Source organism: Puntigrus tetrazona, chromosome 13, assembly GCF_018831695.1.
Source record: "Puntigrus tetrazona isolate hp1 chromosome 13, ASM1883169v1, whole genome shotgun sequence".
NCBI lineage: Eukaryota > Metazoa > Chordata > Actinopteri > Cypriniformes > Cyprinidae > Puntigrus > Puntigrus tetrazona.
This window is the reverse complement of record NC_056711.1, coordinates 22,176,976-22,191,975: the sequence shown is the minus strand read 5'-3', so window position 1 is coordinate 22,191,975 and position 15,000 is coordinate 22,176,976. Positions and strand designations below refer to the sequence as shown.

The window sequence follows — 15,000 nt, the reverse complement described above, 5'->3', positions numbered from 1 at the left end:
GTTTTTGTGATGTGTTGTGTCCCTGCTCTCAGAGAAGCCTGTGCACCCACGCACTGAAGATGAGGATAAGAGTCAGTTTAAGATGTTCCAGACGATCGCGCTGTCGGTGGCCGTGGCCGTGGCGTACATCATCGCTGTGCTGGGACTGATGTTCTACTGCAAACAGAGACGCAAGAACAAACGTCTTCAGAAGAACAGCGCTGGAGAAGAGCCTGAGATGGAGTGTCTGAACGGTAGAGAATACACGTGCTCTTCACTGTGCCCAAAATGTATAACTGCATAAAAATATGCACCTTTGTACTGAACATTAATGGAGCAGCATATTTTGAGTGAAATAAATCATGCAAGTTGTTTATTTTGGTTTAAAATTTGATAAACGTATGAGGTGTCCAGGGGGGTATTGATACGAATAACTGAGCTAAAATAATGTTTTTTAAATAAAAATAAAAACTTTTTTTGCTTAATTTGAAAAATATAAAAATATAAGAAAAAACATAAGAATATATAAAACTTTTTTTGTTAATTAAATACACTGTCATTTAAAATGTTAATATAAAAAATACAGAAACAAAATCATTTTAAAAAGCATTGAAGGAGATAATAATTGAACATAGATTTAGAGTAGTAATAAATTCATTTATTTTATAATTGTACAATTCTATTATATGATATGATTAATATCATGTTTTTAAATATGATGGATTCATTCTAAACATGGTGATAATCTCAACATAATAATTTAACCTTTGTCTCAATATATTTAGATTCTCATTCGCTGGGTAAATCTACAACGTTTTAAAAAACATCAAATATTAGATCAAGTAAGCACTGAATTAACTTTATCATGTCAGGGATCAGCCAGATTTGCATGTGCATCTTAAAAAAATGGACGTTTTAGAAAATACTATGCCACGTTTTTGTGCCATGTAGTAGTTTAGAGGAAAATAATCATCTTCAGCCTCATGGTGCCCTACTGTCACATGATTAATATCAGACTAATCATCAGCAGCTGACAGATTACTGTCTCTTATATGTAGAGGTTCTTCAACTTCGTCATTTCTGCTACTTTCTAAAGGCGTGTGTTCTGTTTTCACTCATTATTGAGGGGTGTTTGTGTTTCCTGTAGGCGGCGCTGTCCAGCTGAACGGCCACAGGATGTCTGAGATCCGTGAAGAAGTGGCTTTAACCACTATTGGACCTTCAGCCAACTCCGAGAAACAGCAGAGCTGCGGTGATAAGCTACACTTTCCCAGAGCGCACCTGCAGACCATCACTACACTGGGTGAGAAATCATCAAAACTCGCCTCGGGTCACGTTTAGAATCATAATTATGTAAAAGATTTTACGTTATGATGGTATTTGTATCTAGATTTTGGATGTTACTTAAAGAAATCGCATCATAATTATTTATTAAAGTGATAATTTGCTGAAAATGTACTCATCCAAGATCAGGATGAGTTTGTTTCTTCATCAGATCTGGAGAACTATGCTCTGTAGTGAATGGGTGCCGTCAGAATGAGAGTCTGATAAAAACATCACAATAATCCACAGCTCTCCACTCTCCAGAAGACAAAAGATTAAACTAATCCAGCATTAAGATGTGTTTAACTAAAATACCCATAATCCATAGTGACTCAGGAGAGAAATCTGCACAGATCAATCAGCGTTTACAAGCCAAAAGAGTTCTGAACTGAGTTAATACTTTCGTCTTCTCCAGATGTTAACTGATGGACTGGAGTGTTTAGATGTTTTTATCAGCTGTTTGGTCTCTCATTCTGACGGCACCCATTCACATCCATCGCTGAGAGAAATCTCCAAATCAGATGAGGAACACACTCATGCGTCGTGTGTGTGTGTGTGTGTGTGTGTGTGTGTGTGCGCTCAGGTCGTGGGGTGTTTGGCGAGGTGTTTCTGGCTAAAGCGAGGTCGATAGAGCAGGCAGAGACCGAGACGCTGGTGCTGGTCAAGAGTTTAGAGAGCAGCGAGGAAACGCACCGAAGCGAGTTCAGACGAGAGCTGGAGATGTTCAGCAGACTCCATCACCCTCACGTCGTACGACTGCTGGGGATCTGCAGAGAAAGCCAGCCACATTACATGATCCTGGAATACGTGGATCTGGTACTAAACGCCTTCAGACTCCTTATTAATTCCATGCAGCAGTCAGTGGTCAGCCCAAAGAAAATCAGCTCTTTCTAGGGGAATATATTTAGATCGTCTAGCTGTATATGGATTAATGAGGTTTCAGTAATTATAAGATATTCATAATAATAAGCTGATTTCCTGTCTTATATGAGATGATGTCAATCTCAAAATAGAGTATAATTCTCAATGATGTGTGCATTAGTAATTAGTAATTAATCTAATTGCTGCATGATACAACACTAATCTAATAGCTCCAAAACACTTCATGTGTAGTTCTATACAACATTACCGTAATCGAGCAAGAGTTACAATAAGATCTATTTCCAAACGAAAAAACTCATGTCAAGGAGCTATCAAGCCATCACTTTACTTGAGTTTTTATGCTATTTCAAACTAAATTCAGGTCATTAAAAGCCTCTTGACTCACACTATCCTATCAGTGAATATGGGGTTTTGACTACGGATAAGCTGAGAAATATTATTAATGTAAAGTGATCCTAACTGAGGGACACCTTCATGAATCATTGTCGATCCATCTTTATATATTGGGATTTAATAAATACTGCAAATAAATAGAGAGAAAACCAAGACAGGGATACTACATCATCTGGAGAACAAGCTTTTCTGATGAATTTCTGTCTGTTTTAATTCTATGCTCATGTCTGTTTGTGACGCGTTAAAGTGTTTCGCTGGTGGTTTTCTCTGGTTTTTCAGGGCGATCTCAAACAGTTTCTCAGGATATCAAAAAGCAGCGACGAGAAACTCAAGCCGCATCCCATCAGCACTAAAACTAAAGTAGGTTATCTGAAGCGTTCGGCTGTCTCTGAGCTGATCCGTGTGTTTAACGGCTCTGGTCTTCTGCAGGTCTCTATCTGTGCTCAGGTGGCTCACGGGATGCAGCACTTATCAAACAAGGGTTTTGTGCATAAAGACCTGGCGGCCAGGAACTGCCTGATCAGCGGCCAGAGACACGTCAAGGTGTCTGCTCTCGGTCTCAGCAAAGACGTGTATAACAGGTACCGGCGCTTTCAGTCCGTGTCAGGATCTTTAAACGGAGGCAGTTCACATCCAAGACATGAAGGAATAGAGGACACGGTATTTCCAGTAGTTTTGATTGTAGGATCAAAAGCACAGAGAGAGAAATTGAGCCCAATTAAATATACTAGGACTGAATCCAAAAATGCAGGACTTGCCTTTGATTCTGATTTTAAAGCTCATGTGCGTAATATTACCAAAACTGCATTCTATCATCAGAAGAATATAGCATTTTTTTTCTTTGAGCAGTAGAGAAAAATGAATGCTTGCGTTTATAAATAGCAGGCTTGACTTTCGTAGTGCCCTCCTTTCAGATCTACTGAAGGACTACAATTAATACAAAATTCTGCTTCTAGAGTATTGACTATTTATTCTAGAATAGCAAAAAGAGAGACCGAGTTACACCTGAATTAAAGTCATTAAGGTTAGTGCTCCAGTCTGTCATGAACCCAGAAGGACTCTCAGGTCTTTCTGATTATTAGAACGAAACTAATTCGGTGCCGCTGCTTTGATCCGTGATGCTCCGCTCCTCGAGAACAACCTTCCAGAGGACATATGAATAGTTTTAAAACCTAGTTTTTCAGCCTCCCTGTAACGTTCTGAAAAACCTCAATTTCATATTTTAATTGTCTTAATACATTTTTTTCTTGTATTGTAACGGATCTATGTATGTTTTGCATTTGGTGTATTCTTCTTACCTCTGGAACCTCGTGAACTTGTTTGGAAAGCGCTGTATAAACAAACATCTGCTCGCTCGCAGAGCGCCATCTAGTGTTGATGAAGCTCAGTCACTAGAACAGGTGTGTGTGTGTGTGTGTGTGTGTGTGTTCAGCGAGTACTACGAGCACAGGCAGGTCTGGATCCCGCTGCGCTGGCTGGCGTCTGAGGGTGTGTTTGAGGGAGAGTTCTCCGGCAGGACGGACGTCTGGGCGTTCGGGGTGCTGATGTGGGAGGTGTTCAGTCTGGGAGAGCTGCCCTACCTGGCTCTCAGTGACCAGCAGGTGCTGGAAGGTGAGCAGGGGGTCATCATACTGATATCCATCATGTCGACTGTATTTATAGGATTAATAGAGTCCTTTAAAATCTTTTAAAAATGTACGTAAGACCATGAAAGTCACCATAAAATCAAAATGTGCAATTTGTGCAGTGTTTATCTTAGGATTTGTCCATGCACACCTTTCATGTGCCCTCATACGAATATCTTTAAATAGTCTTATTATCATTTTAAGAGGTTTTATATTTGGGGCTGAGAGAAAAGAAACCGTAAGATGATTTAATGTGATTATTAATATTTAAAAGGCAATGAATGAAATAAATGTGAAAGTCAAGCATTCGGCAGGATTTCTGTTTCATAGCCGTTAGGAATTAAAGACTGCTGCACATTTATGACCAACAATTCGACTCTTGATGAATTATGACAATGTTTACTTCGTGATTATTTATCAGACCATTATTTAACACATTTATATTTATTTAACTAGTTTTGCCGCATATCATCGTATCAGAAAAATTAACTGTAACTCAACCTCTTAGTAATTAATATGCATTAATATATGTGAAACAATTTGTGTGTCTTGTGTCTCTGTGTCCTATGTCCGTCTCATGTGTCTGTATGTGTCTTGTGTGTCTCTTTGTCTCATGCATGTCTCTCTCTATGTCTCCGTCTCGTGTGTCTCTGTGTATAATGTGTATCTCATATGTGTCTCTCTGCGTCTCTTTGTTTCACTCTGTCTCGTGTCTCTCTATGTCTCCTGTGAGGTTCTGTGTCTTATGCGTGTCTCGTGTGTCTCTTTGTCTCATGCATATCTCTCTGTGTCTCTGTGTGTCTCTCCGTGTCTCATGTTTGTATGTTTCACTCTGTCTTATGCGTGTCTCGTGTGTCTCTTTGTCTTACGCAAGTCTTGTGTACGTGTCTCTCTGTGTCTCATATGTGTCTCTGTGTGTCTCTCTGTGTCTCATGTTTCTGTTTCTTGTGTGTCTCATACATGTCTCTCTGCCTCACGTGTGTCTCTCTGTGTGTCTCTGTCTTACGTGTGTGTGTCTCTCTGTGTCTCATATATGTCTCATGCGTGTCTCTCTGTGTCTCAGGTCTCCAGGCTGGTACTCTGCGCTTGTCTCCTCCAGCGAAGTGTCCTGCTCACGTCTGCAGTCTGATGAGCCGCTGCTGGGCGTCCAGCCCTAAAGAACGGCCCACGTTCAGCGAGATCCTTCAGATTCTGACCGATTCTCCCACAGACACCAAAGTCTAGAGGATCACGGCTGCAATCAGAGACTCTGTCACACACATTTCAGACGTGAGAGTCTGCTTCGAGACCCGCTCAGGATCAAACTGTCCCATTACTGATCTGTTTACACTTCTGTAGAAGCTCCTTCCTCTCGCCGGAGCCTCAGGGACCCCGAGGATGACCTTTGACCTCTGCAGCGCAGGACAATCGCAGATCCATCAGGTTACAGACGCAGGAGGAGGTACTGCACACACATGATGCTGGAATCACGTCACGCCTGCGGCTCTCGTCACGCACTGGAACCAGTGCATGCAGTCGAGTGTGTGTGTGTGTGTGTGTGTGTGTGTGTGCGCGTGTGTGTGTGTGTGTGTGCGCGCGCGCGTGCGTGTGTGTGTGTGTGTGTGTGTTTTACAGGTTGATGTTATGTCACGAAACATTAGTGGAGTTCAGTCAGAGATTATTGATGCAGTCAGAGATTGACATACAACTATATAATACAATATTAACAAATATTCACTAATTAACCTGTGTGTGTGTGAGAAGAGAGATAGTTCTTAGTGATGATATGATCTTGATGTTTCTCAGAGGTGCTCACAGGTCAGCTGACTGTGTTACTGTAATAAATAAATATGCAACGCCTCAGATTCTAAGCCATGATTAATTCCCCGCTCACTATCCGTCTCCTCGAATCCTTCTGGAGACAAACACACCTGATAAACTGAAACGATGTATGGATTACGCTTCAAACTTAAGATGTCATGTTAGATCAGTGGTTCTCAACCGGGTCCAGTAGGAGGCCTCAAACACATTATTTAAAATAAGATGAAATAAGCAAGAATTTTTTTATATTACAATTGTTTTATATATATGAGGTATCCTGATTTTAAAAGTGATTTCTAGAGCTGGAAAATGCCATGAAAATGAATCAAATGTTAAAATACCACGGGCATTTTAATAACAAATACACATTTAAAAAAAAACTAAGACATAATCCTGATCCAGTGAATCGCAAATGACTGAAAAAGTCACATAAATTCATTGGTTTGAAACATTTAGGTCCTAAAAGCTCTGGGATGGAGAGAACCAGGAGTGAAGGAAAACAGCAGATATTATAGAGACTGGACTGGAGAAGCGCTGCTGTGAGGTTATGATGAAGGCTTTGTGTCTCTTTGGTTTTAATGTGGCCAGTGTTGTAGAAACACACCCCGGACTGTCTTCATCAGGTGATCAGATAAAAGAACAGGTCAATTTTGACTTTTACAAATAAAAGTGCCTAGAACATGAAGGACTTATTTGCTGTTTTTTTTTTTGCAGTATCTTTTGTAATGCGGTTAATGCTTGTTTTTATATACTCTTTTCATATGCATTATTATTATTGTTGTTGTTGTTGTTATTTGTTTTAATCTCTGTGATCATCATCACTGTCTGTTCATGGTTATTTTTAAGGCAGGCTCTCTTTTATATTCTGCTTTATAAAGGTCACAGTAATCCAGATGTAATGCTGCTCTCATTAAACAGTCATGTTTTAACAGCGTCTGTGCTTCAACAACAGTTTGAGCATCTTTTCTGCTTCTCCGTGTCTAATTGATCAAATGAAGCCCCAAAAACTAGATGTGTTTATAGTATTTAATGATGACCGTATTCATGTACCGCGGTATTTCAATGGTAATCATAGAATACTATGGTAAATCTCTTTTTGTAAGTTTTCCTCTGATCCAAAGACGCAAGCATCATTACTTTGAAGGACTAGAATGAAGTAATGGATGCTCTGCAGTGAATGGGTGCCGTCAGAAACAACTAAAACAGTCCATAATAACTCTTCCTCCAGTGAAGAAGTACATCTCTTGTTTCTCACATCAAAATCCAGACACATTTGTTTAGATTTGTTCTAGATTGTTGTAGATGCAGATTTCTCTCCTGATTCAGAACACAGCACTTCTTCACTGGAGGAAGAGCTATTATTAAAAACATCTTAATGCTGGATTAGTTTGATCTTTTGTCTTCTCCAGATGTTAGCTGTGGATTATTGTGATGTTTTTATCAGACTTTTTGATGCAAGTTTTGTCTGAGCTATTCTTTTAAGTTTGCGTTAAGGCCAGAAGATGGTGCCGTGAGACGAAACTCCCACAAATCCAACAAAGACTTGTGGAGTACAGGACAGAGTTCAGATGACTTGTATTGGTCTGAGATGTTTTGGTGTAGTTTGGCTGAAGCATGTCCACTCTCCGTTCTTCATGCTGGCTCTGATGCACCATAAATGGCCTCCATCTGTTGGACACTGAGTCATGAGTGTGTGTGTGTGTGTGTGTGTGTGTGTGTGTGTGCGTGTGTGTGCGCGTGTGTGTGTGTGTGTGTGTGTGTGTGTGTGTGTGTGTGTGTGTCTGTGTGGTAAGCTAGAGCAGAGCTTCTTTTGCCATGCAAATGATGTCCGTCATCAGAGAAGAGCTCAGGTGCGTGTCACTCTTCTCTGCTCTTCATACGGATTAAAATCTCTCACCGATGCTGCTTTTTTCTTGCTTGCCTCCTGTTTTCTCAAAAGCCGTTTGTTGCTCTGACACGCAAATGTTGCGTTCATTTAGATTTGTGTGCAACCTAAACTTGAAAACTGTCGATTCTCGCTCTTTCTGAGCTTCTCCGGCGGTTTACAGAAGCACAGTTCAATACACAACTCATTATCAAAGCCATTCTGGTCTGTGTGAAATGATGAAATGACAGAAGTTGCTGGCGTCTCGAGGTTCTGGAGATCCGTGGCCTCTGAGAAGCTCTGACGCGTGTCACGACCGAACACAAAACACTCTCCATTCTGTCCTTCTAGAACATTCCTGCGGGGTGAAGAATACACAGATTATGAAGCGTTTGATTCAAGTAGTTTAATGAAATGTTCAGCTCTCTCTCGTACCTCAGAGTCTGAGGCTTTTATAACCGTTTCTATGGGAACTACATTTGTGCCTTAGTGCCACGAAATTACATAAATGCTTGTTGCAGTGGAATGGAATGATTGTTTGGTTTGTTTATTTGCTTGGTTTTATTAATATTTATATTAATACTAACTGATAGTGTTGTGAAAGTTTAATAATGCAGTTTTAATCGTGCATTTTTCATAGTCCTCCGCACACTTGCATAAATCACGTTAATAACCTTACTATTGTTGTTATTAATATCCTGCATCTATTAATACGCGAAGCTCCTCCCCCTAGGGTGACGTGTGAAGTGAGCGCAACCGTTTTGGTATTTATGCAAATGAGATGTGTCTTTAGCCAACCGCGCTGCAGGCCGTCCCCGCGCGAGCCAATCGCTGGACTCGACTGTGACTCGCCATATAAGGAGCGAGAACTCCAAAAAAGGAAACAGCATATCTCTTTATATGGAGGAACGTAGATCGGCCGTGTGTAGATCCCTCCGCTGCGGCGTCGCGAAGCGTCACACACGCGCGGTGACTGTCAGCTCTGAGCGGCTGGACGCGGAGTCGAGGCGTTCGCGGCGCGTTGGCGAAACAGAGCTCTGATTTGACGCGTTCGCGGCGCACTAGACGACGCGGCGGAGGGATCGCGGAAGCGCTCGTGCGGTTTTCCTTTTAGAGAAAGCGTGTCTTTCGCGGAGCTCCAGGGGGAAGGGGAAGCGGGAGCGAAGCCGGCCGGAGGCGCTCAGGTTCAGCATCACTTCTCAAAGTTTCTCGCGGACTCTGCTGGTGTATGAGCGCCGCTGCGGATCTCGCTCTCTCACCGACTGTCGCTCCAGCGCTCCGCTGCCGTCACACGGATCGTTCTCCCCGGGTTCTAGGATGTTATCCAGCCAGACCGCAGCGGCTCTGAGTGGAAGCGGATCAGCGGCGGGGAAGAGCGCAGGCCACGGCGCGGTGGTGATGGGCGCCGGGGTCCGTGCGGGGTTCGCTCGGGGGCTGGGGCCGATGGGGCTCGGGATCCCAGGGAGGTTCGAGCCGGATAAAGAGGGACCCCCGCACCTCTGCAGCGGCTCCGACGCGGACTCCGACTCCGGCGATGAGGACGAGCTCTTGGGGTCAGTCGGGGACAACCGGAGGGGAGGCGGCGTCAAGCGGGAGAGAGCAGAGATGGAAGCCGCGATTGTGGGACCCGAGGCCGGCTTGCCTTCCGCGGCGCTCGCGGCTGGAGCGACTGGAGCGAAACCGGGCAAGAAGACCCGCGGAAGAGTGAAGATAAAGATGGAGTTTATAGACAACAAACTGCGTCGGTACACGACCTTCAGCAAGAGGAAGACGGGCATCATGAAGAAGGTAAGAAACTATCGCGAAGAACCACCAGACGCTCAAGTGGTGTTAAAGGTCACGTTACTGAAAGTTTGTAGGTTCGAGTCCCGCTAGAGAACCGCGTGACTCAATAGAATAAGTAGCTGCAGAAAATGCATCAAAAGTGAAATGTATAAAGTTCTCTCCACTGGTGATGGAAAGGAAGGTCACGGAAGTCTAGATCTAAGAGCCTAAAAATCGAACTTGATTGAGGGCCGTGTACAAAATGAAATGTTGCAGTAATGCTATAATAAAATGTATCAAATTTCTTGCATTAAAAAAATATTTAATAATTAAAATTAACTTTATTTTATTCACTTGTATAGTTCAAAATTTCACTAAACTAAATGAAAGTAGCAAAGCTATGCCTAAAAAGCCCTTTTTTTAAATGAATTTTTTTTTAAGCTTATTTATTAATTGCTAGATTTTTCCGGGATGGTGGGCCCTCAGGCCCCGCTTTGGGCTCTTAACAGGTTCTCGGCATGCAGACGTTCCTCTTCTTCTCTATGTGTCTATGGGTTTGTGTGGGTCTTGTTCTTCTGCTGAAGTCTCTGTGGTGTCACATGTCCTGTCCTTCGGTAGGTGATCTGAAGTCACAACAGACGCGACGGACTGAGCTTTAAATAGAACGAGCAACTGACATTCTCTATTACAGACCGGCAGCTCAAACCAAAACACTCTGGACTGAGCTCGACCGCTTTGTTCAGAGCTGAGGAGAAGATGCTTGGACATACGCATTTAGGAAACCTTTTGAGTGAAACATGAGGGTGAAAAAAATTATAATGATTTCGAGTAAACCGTCGCTTTAACGGAATTAAAAAAAAAGCAAATCTGCTCACTCTCAGGCCACCCGAGGTGTATATGTGTTCGTCAGATCTGGAGAAGTGTGTATCAGCAATGGAAGTGAATGGGTGCCGTCAGATAAAAACATCACAATAATCCACAGCACTCCAGTCCATCGTCTGGAGAAGACCGAAGATCAAACTAATCCAGCATTAAGATATTTCCATAATAACTCTTCCTCCCGTGAGAAATCAAGCAGCATTTAAAACTAAGTATATTTAATTTCTCCAGATGTTAACTGATGGACCGGAGCGCTGTGGATTATTGTGATGTTTTCATCAGACTCTCATTCTGACGGCACCCATTCACTTCCATTGCCGAGACTCAGACTCGTCCTAATCTCAGGTGTTGAGGTTGAACACATTTTCAGCACACGTTATTTTTTTTGTCGACCAGTTCCTTTAAGATGAAGCACAAGTCCGTTCATCTGAATCAAAGCGTGGTGGGTGTCTCTCTCGGGTCCTCCTCCTGATCTCCGTGACTGATTGGAAGGAGAGAGCTGATGGTCTTCCCGTGGAAAGGGAATTCTTCCGTTTATTACGGTTTGAGAAAGCGGAGGAATGAGTCGAACCCGACGCCAGGCGTTATCTGAAGCGCTCCATCTAGAATCTTCTCTGAGAGCTCTGTAGAGTTTGGTGGCTAAGCTTTGGCCGTTTTTACAGAAGAGTTGCTCCTCGCTTCATTTTCTTGTATTTTAAGAGTAAGAGTTGATGTTTTCCCATGGTTGTGACGTCTAAAGGCTGGTTTGGGGTAAAAGCCCGTGAGCGAGGCAGGCGTCACGAGGGTCGTAAAGCTCAGACAAATGTGCTTTCTCACGACACATGCTGGATGTTAGTGTTAGCTGCGGTTCTTCACCTGGTGTCCTCGACAGCTGAGCAAACGCAGAGCCGATGAGGAGACCATCTCCAGCTCATCTGTGCCGTTTACGGCTCTCACACACTTCACAGGAGCCTCCAGACCTCACACTGGCTCCAAGAAGAAAACGGAGGGAGTTCATGCTTAAAATGAGTTGGAAATGTTAATAAATGGTCATAAAACATGACTTTTATATCTTAAAGGAAAAGCAAACAAAAATGCACAAAAACGGTTGTGTTCCAAATTTGTGGTTGATACTTAAAAAAAAAAAAGTTTTAATTTGTAGTAAAGTTTAGTTACGTTAGTTGAAAACTCTTCTTGTGGTTTTTTGTTGTTGTTGTTTTTAATTATTAACCACAAATTTTGAACACAACTGTTTTGTGCATTTTTCATAATAAATGCACACACACTTTTCATTTCTGCAGTAATCAAATCGAAAAGCAAACTTTTGCAAACACCTTTGCTATGATATTAATTGCTGCTAGATGTGTGTGTGTGTGTGTGTGTGTTACAGAGAGAAGTGTGTTGTGTTTTATGAAACTAAACCGAGTCAAAGGCTGAGAAGGAGTGTATGGTTTAGTAGATCTGGTGTGTTTCTGCTGTTTGAGAGTTGGCTTCAGAAACCGTGTTGAGAGAAGAGTGTGTGTGTGTGTGTGTGTGTGTGTGTGTGTGTGTGTGAGTGAGGGAGCCGCTCAGGAAGGCATTTGTGATTATTATGGAAGGTGTTTGGGTTCTAGGCAGAGTCTCTTGAGCACGTGATGCTTTGTTCTTCAGAACAGATGGAGATCGTTTCGTTCCTGATCTAACAGCTGAAGAGAAACGCTGGATCTTCAGGACAGCAGCTGAGCAGATATGACATTCGTTAGAGTGATGATTGTTTTAAAGGTGAATGTTTCCCAGATGAGTTAAAGCAGGTTAGTCTCTCTGGTCTCTATTAATAGTCTTATCTCGGAGCGCTTCGGCCGCGTCTGGACCTGGTTATCTGTTAGTAATCACTCATGTCAAACAAGCGTCTAAAAGCATAAAGAAGTTCTGGAACGTCGCAAGATTGAACCCAAATGAAGTCCCGTTCATTACTGTAGTGCTGTTTAAAATACAGATCACTCCAAAGCAGCTTCTCCGAGATAAACAGGAAAACCGTGTTTTAGTGCTGACTAAATTTACTTCAGCTGTAAAGCAGAGGAGGTAGAAATAGTTCTTTTTCCATTAAAATCAGTTCATTGTTAATTCAGTTCAGTTTAATAGCGGCGTGAAGTTCATCAATTATTGATGGAGCTCAGTTCATCTGTAAAGCTCTGGAGGAAGTGATGTCATCCTCAGTGAGAAGTGTCTCTGACTCAAGGAGACCAAAAGTGATCTGTTTTACGTGAAGCTTGGCTTCGGTTTTTGAAAAGTTACCAACCATCGCCATCATTTTTGCTGATTTTCACAAAAATGTCTTGCCCTCCTGAATGTTTTGTTGTATTAATATCTGAACATGCAGTACATCAAAACAAATATCACACCCTTTACTTTCAAACATCCATCAGCGGAAACAAAAGAGTCCAGGGACAGTTCATTCTATGAAGATGTGTTCACCAGGAGTCTGTTCATCAGATCTGGAGACGTGTCTCGGTGAATGGGTGCCGTCAGAATGAACTCCATAATCTATAATTATAGAACTATAACTCTTCTTCCAGTGAAAAAGTAAAAGTCTAGCCACATTGTTTTGAACTGTTTTAAACTCTTCTGGATCTGTGCAGATTTCTCTCTTGATTCAGATACAGAGCACTTTTTCACCGGAGGAAGAGTTATTATAGATTACAGACTCATATTTGGGTTAAAAACTTTGGATTAGTTTGATCTTCTGTCTTCTCCAGATGTTCACTGATTATTCTCATGTTTTTATCAGACTCATTCTGACGGCACCCATTCACTTCCATTGAGACACATTTCCTCAGATCTGATGAAGACACACGCTCCTCGTGTTCTGGAATGGCTAGGTTTGACATTGGTGTGTGTGTGTGTGTGTGTGTGTGTGTGTGTGTGTGTGTGTGTGTGTGTGTGTGTGTGTGTGTGTGTGTGTGTGTGTGTGAAGGCGTACGAGCTCTCCACGCTCACAGGGACTCAGGTTCTTCTGCTGGTGGCCAGCGAGACGGGACACGTCTACACCTTCGCCACTCGTAAGCTGCAGCCCATGATCACCAGCGAGACGGGCAAAGCTCTGATCCAGACCTGTCTGAACTCTCCAGACTCTCCGCCTCGCTCCGACCCGTCCACGGACCAGCGCATGAGCGCCACGGGCTTCGAGGAGACCGACCTCACCTACCAGGTGTCTGAGTCCGAGAGCCTCGGAGAAACCAAGGTGAGTCTCTTCAGCTTTCAGGTGATCAGCTACAGAAGCACTTTATACAGTACATTAAAAACCACACGGGTCTGCAGAGTGCACGGGAATGTTCTTTTCTTTCACTGCTTGATTCATACATGCATATATTTATACTGCTTCATATAGTTATTCAGTTTCACACAAAGAGTGCGCTGTTTGACTACACATGTGATATTGATTATTTGTATACAACAGTTAAACAAGGTGATTAAGAGAATTACATTTAGCACAAAAATCAGAGCAAACACTGTTTGTTGAGCTACATGACACTGATTCTTTCCTGAACGAATCAGTCGTTTAAATGATTCACTTCAATCGCAGTGACCTGCTGCCACCGGCGGTTTTAAAACATTTACAGAATCATATTTCAATCATTTTAAATATCAGCGTTTATTACATCAGTATCGAAATTCAAAGATGAAAGATAATGGACACTTTTAATCCAAACTTTAGGAGTCCACAGTAGATACCAGCATAACAACACAATCAGGGAAATAGTTATTCTTATCAGTAGACTCCCAGAAAAACATTTTATTTCTTTCTTTTTTTGTCACAATCGCACCCTGATTCTGCCGGGCTCTCTCTTTCTTCAGACTAGAGCTTATATACTACGAATAAAATTACATTTATATGGAAATGTTAAGTGTTGAATGTTTTTAAAAACATATACATGTAATAAACATTCACAGTACACACACACACACACACACACACACACACACACACACACACACACACAGAGTATGTAAACGTTTATTTTGACTCGATTTATCACCACAAATGGTTTCGCAGCCGCTTTTCATCATCTTTTATGAATCTCTGAATCACAAAGGCTGTCGATTCGCTCCAAAGTCCACACGCTGGAGAGTTCTTGTTCACATTAAAGTGTGTTTGTTCTTCTGATCCAGACAGTCCGTCTGTTTACTAGAGTGATGGACACCTTCACTCCTCCTCCACTCCAGCAGATACTGAATATAAATAGAGCCGCGCTTCGGCGTGTAGTTTGTTGATGTGATCCGGTCAGAAATGAATCACTTGTAAATGACTTCAGAGACACAGAGGTTCAGCGCCGTCTGAAACCAAACAGATCATGTTTACTTGTTGCTTTCAGTCCCGAGGAAGTATTGATCCTGCTGTGTGTTAGTTCAGATTTCCTGATATCATCAGAGTGTGTGTGTGTGTGTCTGCTTCAGAGTGTGTGAGAGTGTGTGAGAGTGTGTGAGAGTGTGTGAGAGTGTGTGAGAGTGTGTGTGTGTGTGTGTGTGTGTGTG

At 42.4% G+C, this 15,000-nt stretch overlaps 2 protein-coding genes across 3 annotated transcripts in view; both read left to right on the top strand.

Moving 5' to 3' along the window:
* Positions 1–6,936, top strand: part of ptk7b (protein tyrosine kinase 7b) — a 41,965-nt gene extending 35,029 nt beyond the window's left edge. The window contains exons 13-19 of the mRNA XM_043254790.1: positions 33–233; positions 1,127–1,282; positions 1,886–2,118; positions 2,857–2,937; positions 3,007–3,158; positions 4,010–4,188; positions 5,266–6,936. Coding sequence (XP_043110725.1) covers positions 33–233; positions 1,127–1,282; positions 1,886–2,118; positions 2,857–2,937; positions 3,007–3,158; positions 4,010–4,188; positions 5,266–5,426 — 1,163 coding nt within the window. The 3' untranslated portion in view covers positions 5,427–6,936. The remainder of the gene's footprint in view (positions 1–32; positions 234–1,126; positions 1,283–1,885; positions 2,119–2,856; positions 2,938–3,006; positions 3,159–4,009; positions 4,189–5,265) is intronic.
* A 1,865-nt stretch (positions 6,937–8,801) lies between these two features.
* srfb (serum response factor b) overlaps positions 8,802–15,000 on the top strand; it is a 25,510-nt gene continuing 19,311 nt past the window's right edge. Inside the window, exons 1-2 of one of the 2 annotated variants that reach the window (XM_043254898.1) lie at positions 8,802–9,654; positions 13,442–13,708. In XM_043254898.1, coding sequence (XP_043110833.1) covers positions 9,184–9,654; positions 13,442–13,708 — 738 coding nt within the window. In that variant the 5' untranslated portion in view covers positions 8,802–9,183. The remainder of the gene's footprint in view (positions 9,655–13,441; positions 13,709–15,000) is intronic. The other variant, XM_043254899.1, reaches the window with a different exon arrangement.